General features: G+C 42.4%; 1 protein-coding gene across 8 annotated transcripts in view; it reads right to left on the bottom strand.

The window, feature by feature from the left end:
• cep162 (centrosomal protein 162) overlaps positions 1-26506 on the bottom strand; it is a 115358-nt gene that overhangs the window by 72935 nt on the left and 15917 nt on the right. For 7 of the 8 annotated variants that reach the window (XM_078399838.1, XM_078399843.1, XM_078399839.1 and 4 more), the window contains 7 exons: positions 23390-23542; positions 19532-19718; positions 18150-18226; positions 16250-16383; positions 10352-10379; positions 7235-7369; positions 2930-3115 (listed from right to left, as the gene is read on the bottom strand). In XM_078399838.1, coding sequence (XP_078255964.1) covers positions 2930-3115; positions 7235-7369; positions 10352-10379; positions 16250-16383; positions 18150-18226; positions 19532-19718; positions 23390-23542 — 900 coding nt within the window. The remainder of the gene's footprint in view (positions 1-2929; positions 3116-7234; positions 7370-10351; positions 10380-16249; positions 16384-18149; positions 18227-19531; positions 19719-23389; positions 23543-26506) is intronic. The other variant, XM_078399842.1, reaches the window with a different exon arrangement.

Raw genomic sequence — 26506 nt, 5'->3', positions numbered from 1 at the left:
TTCAGACAATACGGACAAACTAGGTGAAGGGTGGAATCCTCCCTTCACCTAGTGGAAAATATCCTTGCAACAAGCCAAGTTTTTAAAAAAATGGATGTTTGAATGGCAGCAAGAAGACAGGACGTAAAAATGCAAGGTTATTCACATCTATGAACATAACAGAAAAGCAGAGGAGGTGTGAAATGGTGAGAGGCTGGGTAATGCTGCTAATCAAAAAGGGACCTGGGATAGACACGAAATGCTGGTGTAACAGCAGGTCAGGCAGCGTCTCTGGAGAAAAGGAATAGGTGACATTTTGGGTAGAGTAGTAGCCCTTCAGACTTAAGGGCCTGTGCCACTTAGGCGATTTTAAGGCGACTGCCGGCGACTAGGCTGTCGCGGACAGTTCGCCGGGGTGTCGCGGGCATGATCGCGAGGAGTCTTCAAAGAATCGTAGTGGATCTCGGCGCGTCGCTGAGAAATCAACAGGATTGAAATTTCTTGGCGACAACTGGCTTGTCGCCAGGTATCGTTGCTTATTGCGGGCGTTGTCGCATGCTGTCCCCAGGTTTGCTAGGTTGTCGCAGATGCATTTAGAAGCACGTAATATTAAATTAAGTAAAGTCATTTGAAGATACCATAAAATACTTGTGTTTAACCAATTTATTAACCGTCAGGACATTTGACAGGTAGATTGGAGGCGACAGGCGGTCAGGTAAGCGTGGGAATTTTCGCGATGTTTATGGCCATCAGCAATTTAAAGTAGGCTCCCAACCCAGATATGCAACCCAGAAACCAGATATGCATCTCCCGTACATTTTCAAAGAATGCCCACACTCCGCACAAAAATCCATTTAGCCACGTTTAAAATTAAATTTCTTAATACTGCTATTAGTAAACTGGAAGTCAATCCAGTTTATGCCTTGTTACCGTGAAGCTTGGTTTTCAAGTAACCCAGGCAAGATGCTATATTTCAAAACTCTCAAGTAATTACAGACTTGTCAGTGATTTCAGCGAAAATTAGGACTCCGGAGAAGCATTGATAAGCGTGGGAATTTCGCGATGTTTCCGAAGACGGTGTAATCTCGACCTGACTCGGCATTGTCGTGGTCATTGTCGAAGGGTAAAAGAAAATTTTGGAGATCTGCTACGACTTTGACAGTCGCCGGCAGTCGCCTAAAAAATCGCCTAAGTGGGACAGGCCCTTTAGAGTCAGAGAAGAGAGAAATTAGAGATATCGAAGGTACATCGAACAAACGAATGCAAGATATGCCCTTGGTCCTACCCACGCAGTCAAAGGGAGAATGCGCACCCTCCACACAAACAGAACTCAAATTGCAGTGGTGAGGCAGCTGATCTGCAAGCTTGGGTGCCACTTGGCTTCAATTCTCTCATGTTTAGTAGAAAGAAAGGAATCTTGATCAAACTTATACTTTTTTAAAAACCAGTTTCAGCCAGCTGTTTACAAGGAGGATGCTTCCCTTGAGTGAGGATCTTGAACCAATGTCACAGTCTCATAAGGGGTGGATCAGTTAGGACAGAAAGGAGAAGAAATCACCTCACTCAGAGAGTGGTAAACATTTAGCATATTTTACAGTGAGAAATATGGAAGCTCCATTATTGGATTCTTTTAAAACAGTTTTTAATAGATTGCTGAATATTAAGGGAATCAAAGAATATGGTGATAGTGTTGGAACATGGTGCTGAAGTACTTCAGCTTTGAGTCTTTGGAATTCCTTGCCACAGAGGGGGGGCGGCACGATGGCGTCGCGGTAGAATTGCTGCCGTACAGCATCAGAGACTCAGGTTCGATCCTGACTGTGGCTGCTGTCTGTACGCAGTTTGTATATTCTCGCCGTGATTGCGTGAGTTTTCCCCGACTGCTCCAGTTTCCTCCCACATTCCAAAGACATACAGGTTTGTAGATTAATTGGCATCGGTAAAGACTGTAAATTGTCCCTGGTGTGTAGCATAGTGCTAGTAAATGGGGATTGCTGGTTGGCACAAACTCAGTGGGCCGAAGGGCATGTATCCGCGATGTATCACTAAACTAAACTAGGGTTTAATTAAGGTACAAACAGCAACATTTCTAATGAGCAAGAATTTTGGGGAAAGAGCTGAAAATTGTACCAAGAATTTTGGATCAGCCACAATGAGCTTGAGCAGCTGAATGCCTTACTCCTGCTCCTCACCAACAACTTCTCCTGGACCACACATATTGAAGCCATGACCAAGAAAGCACACCTACACCTCTACTTTCTTAGAAGGGTGAGGAAGTTTGGCATGTCCCCTACAACTCTCACCAACTTCTACAGATGCATCATAGAAAGCATTTTATCAGGATGCATCACAGCTTGGTTTGGGAACAGCTCCATCCCAGACTGCAAGAAATTGCAGCAAACTGTAGACGCAGCCCAGATAATCACTCAAACCTACCTGCCTTCTATTGACTCCATTTATACCTCGGCAAGGCTAGCAGCATAATCGAAGTTGATTACTTTTGTACCCTGGCCACTCCTTCTTCTCCCGTCTCCCATCAAGCCAAAAGTACAGAAATGTGAAAACGCACACCTCCAGATTCAGGGACAGTTTCTTCCAAGCTGTATCAGGCAACTGAATCATCCTACCACAACCAGAGTGTAGTGCTGAACTACTGTCTACCTCATTGGTGACCCTGGCATTAGCCTTGATTGGTCTTTGCTGGCTTGCACTAAACGTTATTCCCTTATCATGTATCCATACATTGTAAATGGCTCAATTGTAATCATGTATCGTCTTTCTGCTGACTGGATAGCACGCAACAAAAGCTTTTCACTATATCTCTGTACACCTGACACTAAACTGTACTGAACTACTTCTTATGATATTTAGTACGTTAGGTAACTAAATAAGCACACTTATTTTTACAAGAAAATGCCTGACTCAAATTCCAACTCAATTTTCTGCTCACCAGATTCAGTTGTGGAAATATTCTTTGCCGAGTCTCCAACATGGCTCTGAGGTTGCAGAGCAAAGTTAGTGTCTCTTCCATTTATTGAATCTTGTCCCGCCCCTGTACTTTCCAGAGACTGATCAATTTTACGATACGCTTGATGTAGGGCTTCAATATCACTGTTAGTTTGCCCACAGGAATTAGCTGGAAAAAAAAATAATTATTACAAAACCTTCCCAAGCATGATGCAGTAATTTGATGTAGTAACTTTGTATTAGCTTCAGAAGATGAACAATATTAATATCCCTACTTACTGAATTATTTTGCGACAGCACACTTAAAGAAACTTAATAGTTTGCCAAAATCTCTGCAATCCAACTAAATTCCACACAGGAATGTAAGTTTTCAACTATTGACATTTTACATACATAAGATCTGTTATTTCATAAAACACATGACTTTTGCAGCATGTTCTTTGCAATTTCATAAATCATTCAGAAAACTCATTAGGAATAGGAATCTCTCCTCTACAAGCAAGGATCGCTTTTGATCGATTGGTTTTGAACAGAATTGCAAAGTCACAATGTAAACATGAATGGGATGACAGAACACAATCTTTCATCGACGGCATTTTTTTATTACTCTTGTACAAGTCATGGCACTTTGTTCAGTACAACATTCCATTAAATGTGAGGTTATCCAGTTTAGTGGTAAGAACAGGAAGGCAGATTATTATCTGAATGGTGTCAAGTTAGGAAAAGGGGAAGTACAATGAGATCGGGGTGTCCTAGTTCATCAGTCACTGAAAGTAAGCATGCAGGTACAGCAGGCAGTGAAGAAAGCTACTGGAATGTTGGCCTTCATAACAAGAGGAGTATAGGAGCAAAGAAGTCCTTCTGTAGTTGTACAAGGCCCTAGTGAGACCACACCAGGAGTATTGTGTGCAGTTTTGGTCTCCAAATTTGAGGAAGGACATTCTTACTATTGAGCGAGTGTAGCGTAGGTTCACGAGGTTAATTCCCGGAATGGCGGGACTGTCGTATGTTGAAAGACTGGAGCGACTGGGCTTGTATATTGTGGAATTTAGAAGGATGAGAGGAAATCTTATTGAAAGATATAAGATCATTAAGGGATTGGACATACTAGAGGCATGAAACATGTTCCCAATGTTGGGGAAGTCCCGAACCAGGGGACACAATTTAAGAATAAGGTGTAGGCCATTTAGGACGGAGATGAGGAATTACTTTTTCACTCAGAGAGTTGTGAAGCTGTGGAACTCTCTGCCTCAGAAGGCAGTGGAGGCCAATTCCCTGGATGCTTTCAAGAGAGAGTTAGATAGAGTTCTTAATGATAGCGAAGTCAAGGGATATGGGGAGAAGGCAGGAACAGGGTACTGATTGTGGATAATTAGCTATGATCACAGTGAATGGCGGTGCTGGCTCGAAGGGCCGACTGGCCTACTCCTGCACCTATTGTCTATTAAACAGAAATAAATTGGTGTCATTAAATAATGGCAAGTTTTAAATTGCATCCTTGTTTACAATAATAATTAGATCATAACAATACAGAATATTAATGCTATTCATAGAACAGTTCAACACCAGAACAGGACCTTCAGCCCACAATGTCCGTGCCAAATATGATGTAGACCATCACTTATAGAGGTGACGTTTCGGGTCGAGACCCTTCTTCAGACGTCTTGACCCGAAACATCACCCATTCCCTCTCTCCTAGATGCGGCCTGACCTGCTGAGTTACTCCAGCATTTTGTGATACCTTCGATTTGTACCAGCATTTGCAGTTATTTTCCTACATCACTTATATACCTGCACACAATCCATATCCCTCCATTCAATGGATATCCACATGCCAATCCAAAGGTCTCTTAAATGCCACTATCGTATCTGCCTCAACCGACGAATCTGGCAGCGCATTCCAGGCACTCACCAGCTTCTGTGCAAAAAAAAAACTTGCCCTTCTCACATTCAAAATATGCCATCCTTGAAAAAAGATTCTGATTGTGTACTGCAATCTATGCCTCTCATAATATGATATAGTTCTATCAGGTCTCCCCCTCAACCACTGGCATTCCACAGAAGACAATCCAAGTTTGTCCAACCTCTCTCCCTGTAGCTAATACCTGCAAATCCAGACATCATTTTGGTAAACCTCCTCTGTACCCTTTCCAAAGCCTCCACATCTTTCCTGTAGAGGGGTGACAAGAACTGCACACAATACTCCACATGCATTCTACCCATAATCCTATAAAGCTGCATCATGACATTCTCACTCTTATCCTCAATGCCCCTACCTATGAAAGCAGGCATACCATATGCCTTCTTCACTGCTCTATCTACATGAGCTGTCATTTTCAGGTAGTTATGGACTTGGACCCCAAGATCCCTCTGTACATCAATGTGGTTAAGGGTCATGCCATTAACTGTATATTTTGCCCTTACATTTGACCTCCCAACACCTCACACTTGCTCGGATTAAACTCCATCTTCAAGAAAATGCAGAGAATGCCCTGAAATGATTGTGAAGTGTTTCAGCTTTTAATGCAATCTGAACATAAATTGCAGTGGTTTTGCAAAGTGATTTCTCATACTATTTGATTTAATGAACTGCAAAATCTACCTTGAAGCGATGTAAATTAGGCAATACTTTGGAATGGATTTTTGAAAAAATAACCAAAGGTATTTCTAATATATTTAAGACCTCTGGTTCAGTTTTAGTCAATTTGTTTTAATCAGAAAAATGAAACAGTTTTAGGCAGCATCTTGTGCATCACCAGAGAGTAGTTACTTTAAATTATATCGCAAAGCAAAGCAGTTGGTTATAAATTTATCAGGTTAGCCCAGCTCACTATATTATCCAAAAAATCTGCAATGAACTGAACACTCTTAATTCCTGTTGCTGCTGTTCTATAGTTGTTATTTTGGTCCCAATCTGAGTCAAAAGTTCATGATATAGGAGCAGAAGTAAGCCATTTGGCCCATTGAGTCTACTCCACCATTCAATCATGGCTGATCTATCTTTCCCTCTCAACCCTCTCAAGTTAGGAGGAGGGGGAGTTCAACGAGATCTGGGTGTCCTAGTGCATCAGTCAATGAAAGGAAGCATGCAGGTACAGCAGGCAGTGAAGAAAGCCAATGGAATGTTGGCCTTCGTAACAAGAGGAGTTGAGTATAGGAGTAAAGAGGTCCTTCTACAGTTGTACCGGGCCCTGGTGAGACCGCACCTGGAGTACTGTGTGCAGTTTTGGTCTCCAAATTTGAGGAAGGATATTCTTGCTATGGAGGGCGTGCAGCGTAGGTTCACTAGGTTAATTCCCGGAATGGCGGGACTGTCGTATGTTGAAAGGCTGGAGCGATTGGGCTTGTATACACTGGAATTTAGAAGGATGAGGGGGGATCTTATTGAAACATATAAGATAATTAGGGGATTGGACACATTAGAGGCAGGAAACATGTTCCCAATGTTGGGGGAGTCCAGAACAAGGGGCCACAGTTTAAGAATAAGGGATAGGTCATTTAGAACGGAGATGAGGAAGAACTTTTTCAGTCAGAGAATGGTGAAGGTGTGGAATTCTCTGCCTCAGAAGGCAGTGGAGGCCAGTTCGTTGGATGCTTTCAAGAGAGAGCTGGATAGAGCTCTTAAGGATAGCGGAGTGAGGGGGTATGGGGAGAAGGCAGGAACGGGGTACTGATTGAGAGTGATCAGCCATGATCGCATTGAATGGCGGTGCTGGCTCGAAGGGCTGAATGGCCTACTCCTGTACCTATTGTCTATTGTCTATTGTCTAACCCCATTTTCCTGCCTTCTCCCCAGAACCCTTGACACCCTTACTAATCAAGAATCTGTCAATCTCCACCTTTAAAATACCCATTGACGGCTTCCACAGCCTTCTGCAGCAATGAATTCCACAGATTCATCACTCTCTGACTAAAAATATTACTCTTCATCTCCTTCCTAAACCTATTCTGAGGCTATTGCATCTGGTCCTAGACTCTCCCACTAGTGGAAACATCTTCTCTGCATCCACTCTATCCAGGCCTTTCACTATTCTGTATGTTTCAATGAGGTCCACCCTCATTCTTCTAAACTCCAGCGAGTACAGGCTCAGTGCCGTCAAATGCTCATCATATGTTAAAGCATCTTTGCTATTACATGAAAAATTAAATTGCTGCTATAAAGAATATGCAAATGTATATACTTAAATGTGTATTACTTTTGTTCTTGATAATAGGTTAGCATATTAATCCATTATCTTCTTTACTCAAACACAGATGACAGACTAGAATATTATTGTTTATTACTTACCTGTGGCATTCATTTGAGATGCTGTGTCCGGTCCAATTTTTTCATCTGTTGATTGCTTTTCTATAGATCTGTCATCCCCAGATTGTAATAACTTCTGTGTATCCAGCGTTGAATCTAATGAATCTAGCAGTACGACTATAAATTATAATAACAGATAAGTACACCTCACAGCAACACAGATTAATAGCCAGGTAATCAAATTGCATACAAATGCATTACACAATCACTGCAGAAGAATTGCTAATGCTAAATAATTTCTCTCTCCCTCTATTCATTTCAAAAAGGTAACATGGATATTTTGAGGTGGTTATACACAAAATGATCACCATTGAACTGGTAAGCAGTTACACTACTCACTATATGTACTGCAGATGGATGCAAGACATTGTGATATAAAGGAAAAGAGTGCATTTTTTAGTGAAGCTTCATGATTATTCTAATTAGGACTTTAGAGATATTCAGTGTGGAAATAGGTCCTTCGTTCCACCGAATCTGCGCTGACTAGTGATCATCTTGTACACTAGCACTATTCTACACACTAGGGACCATTTACAATTTTACAGAAGCCAATTAACCTTCAAACCTGTACGTTTTCGGAGTGTGGGAGGAAAGCGGAGCACCCAGAGAAAACCCATGCGGTCACATAATGTGCAAACTCCATACAGATAGCACCCATGATCAGGATCAAACTCAGATCTCTGGCGCTGTAAGGCAGCATTTCTACCTCTGCTGCACTGCTAATTCTGATTTGGGAACAGGGAAGATTTTTAAGACATCTTAGATATTTAAATGTTACCAATTATGATGTTATATTTTCCATAGTTATTTGGTAAGTCGATTAATATTATCTGTAATAGCACTTCCATATTAATTCCAAAGTTTCTCGTTTGGATTTTTTTCCCCCCTTGCTCATGTCTAATCCTAATAAGGCTATCTCTCAATTCTGTAATGACAAGAAAGCATTATAATCTTCATAGCTTGTCTGCCCTATCTATGGATGCTAATTTTCATCTTGTGTTTCAGAATAAAAATACCATCTTTTATAATTCCTTATCTTTTCAAATTAGTCTATCTACATTTTCTCTTTTCTGGAGGAGGTAATGTTAAAAAAAATGCTTTATACAGAAGCCTCAAGATTTGTTTCCAGTCTGGTTGTGGAATAATTTCCTTGCTAGGCAGATTTCCCTCTTTGGGTATGCTAAACATATAAATAAAATGGTTGTAAAGAAAGTAAAATATTGTTTCTTGCAAGGGAACAATGTAAACACAATTAACCTTAAAGTATCTTCTTATATCACACAGAACAGTACAACCCTTTGACCAAACATGATACCAAGTTAAACTAATGTCTGCTTGCATGTGAGCCATATTTTTCTATTTCCCGCACATCCGTGTAATTACCTAAAAATGTCTTCAATGCCTCCATTGTATCTGCTGTCATCACCACCCCTGGAAACACATTCCAGGCACCCTCTATGTAATACACTTACCCTACATATCTCCTTTAATCTTTGCCCCTTTCACCTTAAACCTATGCCCCCTTTGTCTTTGACATTTCCAAACTTGGAAAAAGGGTCTGACCGTCTATTCTATCCATGCCTCTCATAATTTTATAGGCTTTTATCAGGTAAAAACTATCAAGTTAAAACTAAGAGACGAAAACTTGTTAAATAGTTGTTTTGATAAAAAAAGTCTATTGAGATTAACAAAAAGGGTTAGGGCTAGGGGGATTACGAGAGAAATTTCCAGAAAGAAGTCCTGAGTGATCAGATGTCGCAAATCAGTTGTGGAACATGAAGATGATATGAAGAAATCTAAGAAACCTCACAGACATGGCCTTCTGGATGGAGTCAGAGTCATACAGCATGGAAAAAGGCCCTTTGGCCTGATTTGAGCACACCTACCAAAATGTCCAACCTGCCTGCGTTTGCGCTCTCTCTCTCTCTCTCTCTCTATCAATGACTAAAACTCGTCTTGTTTGTTTGTCAGTTAGTGCGTACCCGAAATACAACCAAAAAGGTACACGATAGCGCTACAATTTTAGGCCCATCTTGCTCACCATTGGTCTGCGGTTCAAATGGTTGTTATATTTTAAAAGTTATTCACTTTTTAAACTTTAAAAATCACCTTTTAAACTTTAAAAATCACTTTTTAAACTTTAATAAATCCCTTTCCCATTTGCCCTGCCCATCAGTTGCGCCTGTGCAGTAATACCTCCGTGTTCATCTAATACTTATGTAAGATGGCCGCCGGATCCACGCGTGCGCAGTTGGGGGAGGGTTGCCACTTGGAGGGGGGCGGGACCCGCCAGAGTGATGGGAGTGGAGGCCAATGATGGGGGATGGGGGTGAGGAGAGCTTTCCTGCTGCTGGCCCCGCGGTGGCCGCCCGGGGCTGGGATGAGTGGCTCCCTCTCCCCCCTCGGCCCAGTGGGATTTTTAAGGTGGTTGAGGGGGGGATTGAGTGGGTGAGTGGAGGAGGGGGGGGATAAGGGGGGGTTGAGGGGGGGTGGAGTGGGCGAGTGGGGGGGGGGGGGGAGGAGGGGAGTGGGGGGAGGGGGAGGGTGCTACACCAATGCAGGCAAGGTTTGGACCCAACAGGTCCACATTAACTAGTATCCCTCTAAACCTGTCCTATCCATGTACCTGTCTTAATGCTTTGTAAATGTTGCAATAGTACCTGCTTCAACTACCTCCTCTGGCAGCTTGTTCCACACACCCACCAACCACCCTTTGTGTGAAAAAGTTACCCCTCAGATTCCTATTAAACCTTTCCCCCTATCACTTGGTGCAGAGTACTGCTGCTTCATGGCAGGCTTTCCAAAAGAAACTGGCTGAAGGGATGCAAATCGCAAAAGATTCAAATATCTTGCAAAACCTATATTTTTATATAGAGAAGGAACCTGGGCTGGTGACAATGATGTCTAACAACATATAATTACCCAGCACTAATTACAATTGAATAAATACAAAGAACTTGAGAAATGCAAGTGTCATCTTTACCATGTACATTGGTAACATTTGGATCAGTTTGCATTCACTTACATCAGTAAAATTTAAACAAAAATGGGAAATATTCAGGTGTCAATGATTCTAGAAATATGAAGGGAAATACTTACCTTTTGCTAACATGCCTGGCTTTGCTTCCTAAAATAAAAGTAATGCAGATTAATTGGGTTATTTCAAACAGCACCATGACTGTTTTTCAAAATACAACAGTAATTTTGAAAACTATAATGCTTGCTTCATACATTTGTTTAATACATCTCCTTAGACATTTAATACAAACGATTTACTGAAAGTGTCCACAAACGTAGCAAAAAGTTATATATGAAGAGAAAAGCAGGATGAAACTAAGGATGGATGAATAACTAATCTGAAAATTCAACACAACAAATCTTTACATTTCTAAACACCATGCCCCGTCTCTAACTTTAGCTGTAAGTTATGCTCAAGATTTTTTTTCCGTTCCTTCAGATGCTTTGCAGGTCCAAGTTTTCTCTGAAGCACATAAAAGTACAAGAACAAAAGAATACACAGCCTGCAGCTGAAAGATTGGCCCATTCTGCTATCCAAGTACATGGCCACTCATTTGTAAAACACGCTTACTAAAAATGTAAAACACAAGCCTCCTAATAATCCTTGTAATCATATTTGACTGATGAACTCTGGCTTTCCATCTCGTGCAACTACAACAACCTTTCTGATGTCTTATCCAGCTCCAGCATTTTTGACTGCTGAATCGGTCTCACCCATTCCATTACCATGGCAACACTGTACCTTCATTAGACTTGTTTTTTTCATTTTTAAGGTTATACCTAGTTTATGCCACTGAATTCACCTGCTAGATTTTCACAGATCTCACAACTTAGTGGTCTCCTTTTCTTTTCACTCTGTTGTAGGCAATTTCGACTTCACTTATCGCAACGATTAATATTTTCATCTCAACTGGTGGCCATTTATCTTTTATTCCAATGGCGTAGCTTGAAGCCCCACTACAAAGCCTGGCAGCAAATTTTGCATTATTGTCACCGAGATGGCCTGGATAAAACTTTAACCTGAAGGCCCAACTACAACTAGGACTGCCTTAGTCGAGGTAATAGTCTAAGTTTCCCCACATACTTAGACACATTTTATTTGCTTAGGCAGCGTAGGAATCAGTCTGTCCAGGGAAAGAGGTGTTGCAGGGCTGGTAGTCCCCATTGTTTGTGGGCCTCAACGACACAAAAGAATTTTACACAAGTTACATCAAAATGTGCATTTGATGTCACAATGTACGCTCAACACCCTCCAAATGTTATGTCACAGATAGGAAAGATTTAAAGGGAGATGGGTCAAATATGGGCAAATGGGACTATCGGGGATGAATAACTAGGTCGGCATGGAAGAGTTGGGCCAAAAGACATGTTTATATGTTATATGCAGGACCTAAATCAGATATATACAAGCGCACTGCGTGCATGCCTGTGGTCAGTGTATGCATGCAGTTCTTAGACAAAATTCTGACAAATGGCACACAGAAACATTGTGCTCTCATCTGATTGTTCCACTGAGAACAAACAGGTTTCAAATAACCCAAATAATACATTACATCTAAAACTTGAATATGACTCCAAAAAAAATCAAGTAAACCTACTTGATTAAATTAAATTCCTTAATAAAAGAAATTTCTTAATTCTTAATTTTATTTTCAAATAATTTTAATTTTCTTTAAATTTCTTAATTCACCCCTTTCTCAAGGGCCATTAGGAACAGGGAGTAAAACGCTCACTTATCTACTAAAGTCCACCTATCAAATGCTCACCTATCTAATAATGCCCAGAGCCGATGTCCAATGAATAAAGACAACAAAAGTGTATCTAATATCTGAAGAACATAAACAAGAAAAAATGTATATTTTTTAAATGTAATCACTTAATCGTCTTTATTTTGGATTACTTGACCAGTTTTATTGATTTCACAAATGCAATTAGTAGTTTAAAAACACACCAGTTAGAATAAGCTGGTGTGCCAGGTGCAAGCTGAGGACTGGCAGCACTTGCTCCATGTGTTGAACAAAGCCCCAGATTCTATGGTCTCTCTCATTAAGTACCATTGGATGTTATGCAATCCACTGTCTCCTCTCTCTTTGTTTGGCCACACAACTCTCCCCAGCTTGGGATTTCTCTACTTAACAGTTGTGTTACAGGCTGCTAAAAAAGCCACCGTTCTCAGCAGAGCAGTGTTATTGGTAACACCAATCCCATTAGTTTGATATCACCGATCCCATTAGTTCTCAGGAACACATCCTGACTGCCAAGTAGAGTCAAAGAGCATTATATATGTTGAACAATCCCAGCCTATCCAGCTATGCCTCATTGCTGGAATGCTCTATTCCATGCAATGTCACAGAAAGATTCCTTGACCTGCTCTCCAGTGCAATCAAGTACTTCCCTAGTAGAGTCATAGAGTGATACAGTGTGGAAACAGGCCCTTCGGCTCAACATGCCCACACTGGCCAACATCTCCCAGCTACGCTAGTCCCACCTGCCTGCGCTTGGCCCATATCCTTCCAAACCTGCCCAATGCATGTACCGGTCTGTTTCTTAAAAGTTGGGATAGTCCCTGCCTCAACTACCTCCTCTGGCAACTCATTCCATACACCCACCACCCTTTGTATGAAAAAGTTACCCCTCAGATTCCTACTAAATCTTTTCTGCTTTACCTTAACCCTATGCCCTCTGGTCCTCGATTCCTACTCCTGGGCAAAAGACTCTGTGCATCTACTCGTTCTATTCCTCTCATGATTTTATACACCTCTATAAGATCACCCGTCATCCTCATGCACTCCAAGGAATAGAGTCCCAGCCTACTCGCACCTCTCCCTATAGCTCAGACTCTTGCGTCCAGGCAATATCCTCATTATGTGGCAAACTGGATCCAAAATTAGCTTGGTAATAGGAAGCAGAAGGTGAAGGACTGTTTTTCTGATTACAAGTGTGTGATTAGCAATTACTGCACGGATCAGTGATGGGAATCAATTCTTGTTTTTTAACTGCATCAATAATTTGGACATGATTGTTATAGGTATGACTAGTAGGTTCGCAGATGACACCCAGAAGGTGGTGGGGATAAGGAATGAGCTGTCGTTGGAGGTAGAAACAAGGAACTGCGGATGTTGATTTACAAAAGAAGACAAAGTGCTGGAGTAACTCAGCAGATCAGGCAGCAACTCTGGAGAAAAGGAATAGGTGACTTTTCGGGTCGAGACTGAAGAAGGGTCTCGACCAGAAACTTCACCTATTCCTTTTCTCCACAGATACTGCCTGACCTGCTGAGTACTCCAGCACTGTGTGTCTATTTTGGTGTAAACCAGTATCTGTAGTTCCTCCCTACACATAGTTAATGGGTTGATACAGGTGAGGAGGGTTTTCTCATAGACAGATGGTTAAACAAAGGCCAGAGATGAAAAGACAGAAGCTGTGAGACAAAAAAGATTGAAGAGTTGCAGATTGTGAAGCTAGAGGAAGAAATGTAGTTGGAAGGGGAGGGGGAGGGTAGAAATGGGAGCGAGTCCAGGTATCGCACAGGCAAGGGAGGGGAGTGGGGGAAGAGAGAAGGAGAGGGTTATGCAGTTGTCTAAAATTGAAGTATTCAATATTCATACCGTTGGGTTGTAAGCCATCCAAATGGAATACGAGGTGTTGCTCCTCCAGTTTGCATGTGGCCTCACTCTGGCAATGGAGGAGGCCCAGCACAGAAAGGTCAGTATGGCAATGGGAAGGGAGTTAAAATGGTTAGCAACCAGGTGATCCAGCAGGCAAAACGGTACCAGTCTATGATTGATCTTGCCGATGTACAACATTTAAGAGACACTTGCACCGGTACATGGATAGAGAAGGTATAGAGGGAAATGGGCCATATTGCGGGCAGCTGGGACTAACGTAGATGGGGCATCTTGGTCAGCATGGACCAGTTGGGCTAAAAGGCCCGCTTCCGTGCTGTATGACTCCACGACACAGTAATCTGTGGTATAGATGAGTGTAGGAGAGTCTCAGAGAACAGGTCAATCAGGTTGTGGCAAGGGGTTGGATCCAAAATGGTCTGCCCCACAGCTGCCAGTGGAGCGCTATCTATGGCAAAGCATCTGTGCAATGGGCAGGAGGGTGGTGCAGCGGTAGCATTGCTCCCTGACAGCGCTTGCAACGCCGGAGACCCAGGTTTGATCCCGACTACGGATGCTCTCTGTACGGAGTTTGTACGTTCTCCCTGTGACCTGCGTGGGTTTTCTCTGAGATCAGTGTTTTCCTCCAACACTCCAAAGACTTATAGGTTTGTAGGTTAATTGGCTTGGTATAAATGTAAATTATCCCTAGTGTCTGTAACATTAGTGTGCAGGGATTGCTGGTCAGTGTGGACTCGGTGGGCTGAAAGGCCTGTTTCTGCGCTGTATCTCGAAAACTAAAACTAAATTAGTGGCTATTCATTCTGTTAAGACTATTATAGACAATAGACAATAGACAATAGGTGCAGGAGTAGGCCATTCAGCCCTTCGAGCCAGCACCGCCATTCAATGCGATCATGGCTGATCACTCTCAATCAGTACCCCGTTCCTGCCTTCTCCCCATACCCCCTCACTCCGCTATCCTTAAGAGCTCTATCCAGCTCTCTCTTGAAAGCATCCAACGAACTGGCCTCCACTGCCTTCTGAGGCAGAGAATGCCACACCTTCACCACTCTCTGACTGAAAAAGTTATTCCTCATCTCCGTTCTAAATGGCCTACCCCTTATTCTTAAACTGTGGCCCCTTGTTCTGGACTCCCCCAACATTGGGAACATGTTTCCTTCCTCTAATGTGTCCAATCCCCTAATTATCTTATATGTTTCAATAAGATCCCCCCTCATCCTTCTAAATTCCAGTGTATACAAGCCCAATCGCTCCAGCCTTTGAACATACGACAGTCCCGCCATTCCGGGAATCAACCTAGTGAACCTACGCTGCACGCCCTCCATAGCAAGAATGGCGGCACTGTCTAGTTTATTAGTTTATTGCCTAGTTTATTGCCTCCCTCAAAATACATATATTAGGACAAAGTTCATAAGAACTTACATATGATGTTGTGGCGTGAGCCACAAGATATCTCCTTACTCTGCAAGAGGTTCACTTGCACCTCCTCTAAGCTCATCTACTGTATCCGCTGTTCTAGGTGTGGAGTCCTATATATCGGCGATACCAAGCGCAGGCTCGGCAATCGTTTCACTGAACACCTCCACTCAATCTACCTAAGCCTACCTGATCTCCCGGGTACTAAGCACTTTAACTCCCCTCCCATTCGCACACTGACCTTTGTGTCCTGGTTCTCCTCCATTGTCAGAGTGAGGCCCAGCGCAAATTGGACGAACAGCACCTCATATTTCGCTCGGGCAGCTTACAACCCAGCGGTATGAACATTGACTTGGCTAACTTCAAGTAATCCTGCTTTCCCTCTCTCCATCCCTCCCTCTTCCTAGTTTTCCAACCAGTCTTACTGTCTCCAACTATATTTTATCTCTGTTTGCTTTGTTGTTAACTTCTCCCAGCTAACAACGATCCATTCTACATTTTCCTTAATCCTCATTCCCTTTGTCCTATTTTTACACCTTACACTTCCTTCTCTATTTATTTCCCTCTCCCCTGACATCAATCTGCAGAAGGATCTCGACCTGAAACGTCACCCATTCCTTCTCCCCAGAGATGCTGCCTGTCCCGCTGAGTTATTCAGGCAGTATTTTGTGTCTATCTTCAGTTTAAACCAGCATCCGCCATTCCTTCCTAAACGTTTACTCTGCATTATTGGTTCCCCAAAAGAGCAAAGAGCAAGTACTTTAGAATGAGTTGAGGATCACCCTGACTGATATGCTTTACAGATGGAGATCCTTACTACAGAGCAAATATTGACCATTGCACTCGTCTAATCCAAGTACTTTTTAACAAAATGATTCGCAACCTAAATCACATGACTATTCTTAGCAAAAATTCAAGTTTTGAACATGATTACCTGTTCTTTGGCTTCTCTTGCATCTTTAATGCTTTCTAGAATATATTTAGCTTCCATTATATTAGCATTTAATTCAAATTCTTCACCAATCTCAACAGAATCCTCTTCAAAATCTTCACTATAGTGTCTTGAAGCTGTTCAAAATTTAGAACAAAATGTATTCTGCAGATATGTCATGCACACTTCCAAAAACATTTCCAAATCAAAATGTTTGTTAATGAAAAGATCTGTACAACCAGAGAAGAGTAAACAATGTGCACTTTGTTTCAAGGATACTTCTTTCCAGTCTTGCATTGTATTTAGACTAACATTGCTTTTACATAAACCCGGCTGCAGCATTTCATAAACTAAGGTTGCATATTCAGTAGTGCGCACTACTAAACAAAGGCCCGATCACATTAAAGATGATCAAATATGTTAGAATCCAAATTATTTTTTTATTGTGGCAACACAGTTTAATTTCCCGATAGTATTTCAATAATTTATTTGCCATGTGTAGATAGATTTAAAATGCAGCTTCTGCTATTCAGATTTTTAAGTGCATACCTAGACACGGAGAGTCATACAGTGTGGAAACAGGCCTTTCGGCCCAACATGCCCATGCCGAACAATGTGCCCCATCTACATTAGTCCCACCTGTCTGCATTTGGCCCCTTATCACTCTAAACCTATCCTATCCATGTACCTGCCCAAATGTTTTTTAAAAGCTGTGATAGTACCTGCCTCAACTACCTCCTCTTGTAGCTCATTCCATATACCTACCACTCTTTGTGTAAAAAAGTTTCCCCTCAGATGCAGTTGCCCCTATACTAGCATCTGACTTCCCATGCCTTACAGTTCGGCCTTTACAGAAGTCCAAGATGTACTGCAGTACTAATTAATTTTTCCAAAGTTACCGCTAAATAATATTGAGATTATGATTCAATTACATCTCAATATGCAATACTTTTCTTAAACAACAATCAATTTCTTTTATTGCAGATTTATTCACAAAATGCTGGAGTAACTCAGCAGGTCAGGCAGCATCTCGGGAGAGAAGGAATGGGTAACGTTTCGGGTCGAGACCCTTCTTTAGACCCTGTCCTTCTCTCCCGAGATGCTGCCTGACCTGCTGAGTTACTCCAGCATTTTGTGAATAAATACCTTTGATTTGTACCAGCATCTGCAGTTATCTTCTTATATATCTTTTATTGCCCTGGTCAACCTTGACATTTTTTTTAAAATAAAATATTTTTGGATTTTATTTCCAAGAGTGATTCTTATCCAAATAAATTCTTGCATTCATAAAACTCCAAAATTTCAAACACTTGGCAATGATCTTAGCTTTATATTCTCTGATATTGGCAATACATATTTCCAATATTCTTAAACTGATCTTTTGTTATTTCAACTCTTCCTGTAACATCCACTCTTGGGGGCACGGTGGCACAGCAGTAGAATTGCAGCCCAACATCGCCAGAGGCCCGGGTTCAATCCTGACCCGGGTTCAATCCAGTGCTGTCTGTGTGGAGTTTGTATGCTCACCCTGTGACCGCTTGGGTTTTCTCTGGTTTCCGACCACACTCTAAAGATGTACAAGTTTGGAGGTTAATTGGCTTCAGTAAAATTGGAAATGATCCTTAGTGGGGTAGAATAGTGCTAGTGTACGGGGTGATCACTGGATGGCACAGGCTCAGTGCGTTTTCACACTGTATCCCTAAAGCCTAGTCTTCTACTGAAAACTCCACTGATGTTACAATTGAGCAATGAGATTGGAGTATTTTTAGAACCCGTAACAAGATAAATTAATTTAGTGAACAAGTTCTTAGCTACAATTTGCAATTTGTTTGCAGTCTTCTCAAAAGAATTTCATTCACACAAACATCCATAAACCTCGCATTTCTCTAAGGTCTTAAATTACCGGTGACACTTTTAGGTCTTGGAGACTCATCTTCATTTGTTTCCTCCTCCTCTAATGCTGCAAACTCATCTTCTTGTCTAGAAACAAAATGCAAAATGTAACGTTGTGAACTGTCATGTATAACTACGCCACAAAATAATCTAACATAATCATCAATTTCCATCCAGTAACTTACTCCGTACTAAATACCCACAATTACTTAACTTTCTAGTGCATTTGTCTGCTATAATTCTTGATTCTAAAGAATGCATAAATCTTTTATCACATATTCAATTATATTTTATAAATAAAGCTTATTAAGACCTCTGGTGTATTGGTTTGGTCTACTGCAGCTTAACATGCATACAATAGAATTGAATGCCCACAAAATACAGAATATAAACATTCTCAAGATATTGCACTGAAAAGGGATAATCAGAAATGGGTTTTTGAAAGAATCTAACTGCAGGACAACTAACAGTAATCAGTCATTTTGTCACTGAAATGTGGAAAAGGCTCAAAGGATATGAGGGAGTGAATGACTTTCTCCTGTTGCTTTTTTCTTGACTTATTTGTTATAGGACTTCAGCAGTCCCGAGCTCCTATCAACCTCATTGGAGACCTTTGGAGTATCTTTGATCAGACTTTACCATGTGTTATTACGATATTCCCTTTATCATGTATCTGTATACTGTGAATAGCTCGATTCTAATCACGTGTTGTCTTTCCGCTGTTTAGCGCGCAATGAAAGCTTTTCACTGTACCTCGGTACACATGACGATAAACTAAACTCAACTCATAGGAGGAGAAATTAGGAAAACTAAGCCTAAAATCTTGAGTTACAAAAAATAATAATAAGCAATTCCATGGAAAGGTAAAAATTCTTAAGGAGCTGGACATGTCAATTGTAGATTTTGATGTTTCACTGGCTAGAATGTCTTGAACCAAGAGTTTTTGTCTTACAATAATTGGTCAGCAATTTAGGACAGACGAGAATAAATTTATTTCCAAAGAAAAAGGTGGAAACTCAGTTACTGGGTATTTTCAAGGAGTTGATAAATTTTTAATTATGAAAGCAATCAAGGTAAAATATAGCCATGATCTTATTAAATGATACAGGACAGAGGAAATGGCCTACTTTTGCTTAGGTTCCTAAAAGTATCACAGGAAAAAGATCAGAGTGATTACTCTATCTTTGCAAAATATCTTGCTGTAATGGTGAACAATAATATTGCTTCAAAATCTGGTATTTGTGACATCTCTAAGCACATACTCCATGTACAAGAATATTGGAAAAATAAATATCTTCTCCCATTTAAAAAATTGGAAGCATATTTATCAAGGTCCATTTCAAGATACTGATTTTCATAACTTTCACAATTCACCCTGGAGAATCAACTTACTGATTCAAAGCATTTATGGGTGTTGAACCTGTCGATTCAAGATCTTTGATTAGCTTGGAATAGTCAATAGTAGAGGAAGCACCCGTCTCAAGATTAGCAAAAAACTGTTCTTTCTCCTCTTCTTCTTCGAGTGTATCAAGTCCAGGTCCAAAAGTGGTTTGTGCAGGGCCTGATGCCATAATAGAGTCTACAAATGAAAAAAAAACACCTCTGTTAGGTTTGAAGAGTATTTTATAAACTGGATCCTGACTATTTATGGATCAGACTATTTATTCAAATGGTCACATTGAATGGTGGTGCTAGCTCAAAGGGCCGAATGGCCTACTCCTGCACCTATTGTCTAAAATGTATGATTAAGTTATGAAGAAAGAGTTTCATTTAAAAATGCACATACCTAATTTCATTGAAGACATACTTGCTCCAGTGGTCAACAGTAAATCACAACAGTCCATGTCCCCCCACTACCCTCCCCTCCCACCCCCACCCCCTTATCCCACTCTACCCCCACTCCTGACTCCCTCCCTACTCCCCTCCCATCTTTCCCCCCCATTCCCGACTCCCGCCTCCCCACTCCCCTCTTCCCCCCACTCCCGCCTTCCCCTCCCCACCTCCACACCCCCTCCCTTCCTTCCCTCCCCACCTTTTCCCCCCACCTCCACTCCCCCTACCCCCCACCCCCTCACCCCCACTCCTCTCCCACCCCCCGACCCCCACTCCCCCCTCTCCTGCCCCCCTCCCCGCACACCATCCCCACTCAACATCAACGGGCCTCACGCTACGCCTTTACTTTGGGAAATCCAACCATTCAGTGGTGCTGCTTTTTCCTGCATACAGGCAGCAACTGAAGAGCGCACCTCCAGAGGTGAGGACTGCACAGAGCTGGTCTGGGGAGGCAGAGGAACAACTGCAGGATTGCTTGGAGTCAGTAGACTGGACAATGTTCAAGGACTCGGCAACGGACCTCAATGAATATGCCAGTCGTTATAGACTTCATAAGGAAATGTGTGGAGGACCGTGTTTCTACAAAAACCTTCCGAGTGCTTCCTAACCAGAAGCCTTGGATGAATCTGCAGATCCACATTCTTCTGAGGACCAGATCCCAGGCATTCAGGTCCGGTGACGCAGAGGTCTATAAGAAGTCCAGATACGACCATGATAAGGCCATCAAAAAGGCCAAAAGGGACTTCCCCTCAAAGCTGGAGGATGGGGCGGATGTTTAGCAACTGTAGCCAGGCTTGAATGCCATCACCTGTTACGTCGAAACCTGCTACACATTCTACGCACGCTTTGATAGGGAGAACACTGATGTGCCGTCCCGAGCCCCCATACTGTGATGGTATTACAATCAGTCACAGAGGCCAATGTCAGAAGATCCTTCAGTGGGGTGAACGCTTGGAAAGCGTCTGGACCTGACGGTGTACCCCGTCGAGTTCTCAAAACCTGTGCAGACCAACTGGCTGGAGTTTTTGCGGACATTTTCAACCTCTCATTACTGAGGTCTGAGGTTCCTACCTGCTTTAAGAGGGCATCAATAATATCGGTGCCCTAGAAGACTATCGACCAGTGGCACTAACGTCTGTGGTGTTGAAGTGCTTTGAGAGGTTGGTTATGGTGGATATCAACTTCTACCTCAACAAGAACCTCGACCCAGTACAGTTTGCCTACTGTCACAACAGGCCAACGGAGGATGCGATCTCACTGGCTCTCCACTCCACACTGGGCCACTTGGACAATAAAAACACTTACGTCAGGCTGTTGTTTATAGACTACAGCTCAGCATTCAACGCCATCATCCCCTCCAAGCTGGTTACCAAACTCACGGAACTGGGTCTCTGTGCATCACTCTGCAATTGGATCCTCAACTTCCTCATCCACAGACCACAGTCTGTTCAGATTGGCAGAAATACCTCTTCCTCATTAACAATCAGTACGGGAGCACCTCAAGGCTGTGTGCTCAGCCCCCTGCTCTATTCAATCAATACTTATGACTGTGTAGCCAGACAAAGTGCGAACTCCATCTTCAAGTTCGCCGATGACACCACTGTTGTTGGACGAATTCCAAATGATGCTGAGTCAGAGTATAGAAGTGAGATCGACCGATTGATCAAATGGTGCCAGCACAACAACCTGGCTCTCAATATCAGTAAAATCAATGAACTGATTGTGGACTTTGGAAAGGGAAGGACGAGGACCCACAATCCTGTTTATATCAACTAGACGATGGCGGAGAGAGTCAAAAATTTCAAATTCCTGGGTGTGCATATTTCCAAAAATCTTTCCTGGACCCAGCACACTGATTCAATTATAAATAAAGCATATCAACACCTCTACTTCCTGAGAAGATTACGGAGATTCAGTATGTCAAAGAGGATTCTCTTGAACTTCTACAGATGTAGAGTAGAGAGCATATTAACTGGTTGCATCTTGGTCTGGTTCGGCAACTTGAACGCCCAGGAGCAGAAAAGACTGCAAAACGTTGTGAACACTGCCCAGTCCATCACCGGTTCTGACCTCCCCACCATCAAAAGGATTTATCAGAGTTGCTGCCTCAAAAAGGCAGCCAGCATCATCAAGAGACCCATATCATCCTGGCCACACACTCATTTCACCACTGCCATCGGGAAGAAGGTACAGGAGCCTGAAAACTGTAATGTCCAGGTTCAGGAACAACTTCTTCCCTACAGCTATCAGGCTATTAAACACTACAATCTCAAATAGACTCTGAACTACAATAGACTATTATTATTTCACTAATATGTATGTGTATGTTTTATATATATAATAATAATAATAATACATTACATTTATATAGCGCTTTTCATATACTCAAAGACGCTTTACAGGGATTTAGAGAACATAGGGAAGTGAATAAATAGATAAATAAGTAAACGAACAGAGAAAGGAGACAGAAGGTCGGGTGACCTTCAGTGGTTGAAGGCAGTACTGAATAGGTGAGACTTCAGTGATGTTTTGAATGTGGTGAGTGTGGAGGAGTCTCTGACGGTTTGAGGTAGTGAGGTAGGAGTGTGTGTGTGTGTGTGTGTGTGTGTGTGTGTGTGTGTGTGTGTGTGTGTGTGTGTGTGTGTACTTGTGAGTATGTGATGTGTGTGTGTACTTGTGAGTATGTGTACATATACACACACTGAACTTTTTTTCTCTCGTTTATCATTTAGAAACATAGAAAATAGGTGCAGGAGGCCGCCATTCGGCCCTTCGAGCCAGCACCGCCATTCATTGTGATCATGGCTGATCATCCACAATCAATAACCCGTGCCTGCCTTCTCCCCATATCCCTTGATTCCACTAGCCCCTAGAGCTCTATCTAACTCTCTCTTAAATCCATCCAGTGATTTGGCCTCCACCACCCTCTCTGTGGCAGAGAATTCCACAAATTCACAACTCTCTGGGTGGAAAAGTTTCTTCTCACAGTTTTAAATGGCCTCCCCTTTATTCTGTGGCCCCTGGTTCTGGACTCGCCCAACATTGGGAAAATTTTTCCTGCATCTAGCTTGTCCAGTCCTTTTATAATTTTATATGTGTCTATAAGATCCTCTCTCATCCTTCTAAACTCCAGTGAATACAAGCCTAGTCTTTTCAATCTTTCCTCATGACAGTCCCGCCATCCCAGGGATCAATCCCGTGAACCTACGCTGCACTGCCTCAATTACAAGGATGCAATCCTTCATATTGTTTACAGTGCACTATGTGTACATATTATGTTGTGCTGCAGCAAGTAAGAATTTCATTGTTCTATCTGGGACATATGACAGATAGACTCTTGACTCTTGCCACCACCACTGCCTCTGGCAGTTATTCACTGTTTTACACTTCCAATTCCATTCAGAAAATATTTCGTACCATTTGGTTCCAAACTGTCTCTGCTGATGGACACTGAAGACCGCTCATCACCTTGGAGCAAAATCTTCTCCGCTTGTTGCTCTTCTTCAGTCTCTGCAATGGATTGTGGGAATCTCTGAGATTTGAGATAGCTCTGATTGGTTGGCAGCATATCTGTCATTTTGTAAAAAAGTGAAAAAGCATCACAATTAGTTTGAAAAAGCCATATTTCTGTGGTGAATTAACATGACAGCCAGTACCAGATCTAATAAATCTTCTGGAGAGACTACATACAGTGGAAAACCAAAAGGAATTTGGTGCCCTTTGTACAGAAGTATTGAAAGGTTAAAACAGATTAAAAAAAAGTAATCAAGACTAACTGAATTTTAGCCTTTACCACATGGGGGTTGAAATATAAAAGTGAAGTGATTCTTCAGTTGTAAACAAAATCTTCCATCAATTGAATCCTCCAATTTGAGGTCGGTAACTAACCTAGAAACATAGCCCCCTCCTCTCTTCCCAGTGCACGCCTGGGCATGCACCCATTTCTCCCCTTACACCTATATTTCTTCCACTGACTTCACAACTAAGATCTCTTCTATCCTTAACTCACACTTTTTGTCTTTTCATGGCTGGCCTTTGTCCAACCACCTCCCTTTCAAACCCACATCCTCCCCTCACCTTTATCCACCTATCATTCACCAGGCTTTGTCGTGCCCCAGCTCTCTTCCAACTATCTCCCCACCCATCACACAATTAGTCTGAAGAAGGAACCTGACCCAAAATGTCATTCTATCCATTTTCTCCACAGATGCTGCCTGACCTGCTGAGTCATAGAAACATAGAAAATAGGTGCAGGAGTAGGCCATTCAGCCCTTCGAGCCTGCACCACCATTCAATATGATCATGGCTGATCATCCAACTCAGTATCCTGTACCTGCCTTCTCTCCATACCCCCTGATCCCTTTAGCCACAAGGGCCACATCTAACTCACTCTTAAATATAGCCAATGAACTGGCCTCAACTACCTTCTGTGGCAGAGAATTCCACTCCAACACTTTTTCTTTGTTTTGTAAACCGGCATTTGCAGTCTCCAGTGTCTACGTCTTCCATTCTGCAGTACTGTATTCATTTTAAGTATCTCAGGAACTAAAGTATATCAACCTTTATGTGGTTGGAGGAGTTTTGCCACAATGGTACTGGGACATATAGGGTTAATTATAAAGGAAGGTTGCAAACATAAGCCTGGTCTGTTTTCTTGAACTGAAAAATTGAGTGATGATCTAATTTAGGTGTCTTTATCCTTTCCTCCATAAGGACCTCTTGACACACAACCAAAATCTATTGATGTCAGCTCTGTCCCCAAGTTTCTCAGTCTAAGGCCAATATACACTTCATATTTGTCCCCTTAATAACATCCCAAACACATCCAGCTCAGCCCATTAATTTGAATGGAGTTGCCGATCTTCACTTTTAAAGATGTTTACATACGGGTTTTTAAATTTCAATTTATCTTTTAATTAATTGTCAAATGATTAATGTATTTTAAATAAATGTCAATTTTAAAGTATTTTTAAGTGTTAACAAAAAAAACCTCAACTGCTGCCAAATTCCTCTGATGATCAAAGAAACCTTGAGTCATGGAGTTACCCAGCATGGAAAGAGGTCCTTCAGTCTAACTTGTGCATGCTGATCGAAATGCCTACCTGAAGTAATCACATTTGCCTGTGGATGGCCCATATGCCTCTAAACCCTGCCTTTCCATGTACATGTCTAAATGTCTTTTAAATGTTGTAACTGTACCCACCTCTACCACTTCCTCTGGCAGCTCGTTCCACATAATGACTACCCTCTGTGAGATAAAGTAGTCTCCCTGATTCCCTCTCAATCTCCCCTTCCCCCCCCCATTAAATCTATGCCCTCTAGTTTTTGACTCCATTACCCTGGGAAAAGACTGTGATTATTCACCTTATCTGTGCCCCTTGTGATTTTACACCGATCAGCCAAAACATTATGACCACTGACAGGTGAAGTGAACAACATTGGTTATCTTGTTACAATGGCACCTGTCAAGGGGTGGGATATGTTAGGCAGCAAGTGAACAGTCAGTTCTTGAAATTGATGTGTTGGATGCAGGAGAAATGGGCAGGAGTAAAGACCTGAGCGACTTTGACAAGGGCCAAATTGTTATGGCCAGACGACTGAGTCAGAGCATCTCTGAAACAGCAAGGCTTGTGGGGTGCTCCCGGTCAGCGGTGTTGAGTACCTACCGACAGTGGTCTGAGGAGGGACAAACCACAAACCGGCGACAGGGTGTTGGGGGCCCAAGGCTCATTGATGCGCGAGGGCAAAGAAGGCTATCCCGTCTGGTCCGAACCGACTGTGGGAAGACGACAAGCCGGTGTGATGCTCTGGGCAATGTTCTGCTGGGAAACCCTGGGTCCGGCCATTCATGTGGACGTCAATTTGACACGTGTCACCTACCTAAATATCGTTGCAGACCAGATACACCCCTCCATGGCAATGGTATTCCCTGATGGCAGTGGCCTCTTTCAGCAGGATAATACGCCCTGCCACACTGCAAACATTGTTCGGGAATGGTTTGAGGAACATGATGAAGTGTTCACGGTGTTGCCCTGGCCTCCAAATTCTCCAGATCTCATTCCGATTGAGCATCTGTGGGATGTGTTGGATCGACAAGTCCGATCCACGGGGCTCCACCTCGCAACTTACAGGACTTGAAGGATCTGCTGCTAATGTTTTGGTGCCAGATACTACAGGACACCTTCAGGGGTCTTGTAGAGTCCATGCCTCAGCAGGTCGGCGCTGTTTTGGCGGCACACGGAGGACCAACAGCATATTAGGCAGATGGTCATAATGTTTTGGCTGATCGGTGTATATACCTCCACGTGGTCACCTCCCAGCTTCCTACACTTCAGAGATAAAAGTCACGGCCTACCCAGTTTCTTAGAACTCAAGACGTCCAGTATCAGGAAAGTACTTGTGAATCTTTTCTTCACCCTTTCCAGCTTAATGACATTCTTTCCGTAGCTCGGCGATCTGGACTGTGCAGAATACCCCAAGCGTGGTCTCACCAAAGTCTTGCACAGTTGTAATATGACATTGTGGGAACTATGT

Source organism: Rhinoraja longicauda, chromosome 5, assembly GCF_053455715.1.
Source record: "Rhinoraja longicauda isolate Sanriku21f chromosome 5, sRhiLon1.1, whole genome shotgun sequence".
Lineage (NCBI taxonomy): Eukaryota > Metazoa > Chordata > Chondrichthyes > Rajiformes > Arhynchobatidae > Rhinoraja > Rhinoraja longicauda.
Note: the sequence above shows the minus strand (reverse complement) of the source record. Positions and strands in the feature narration are given on the sequence as shown.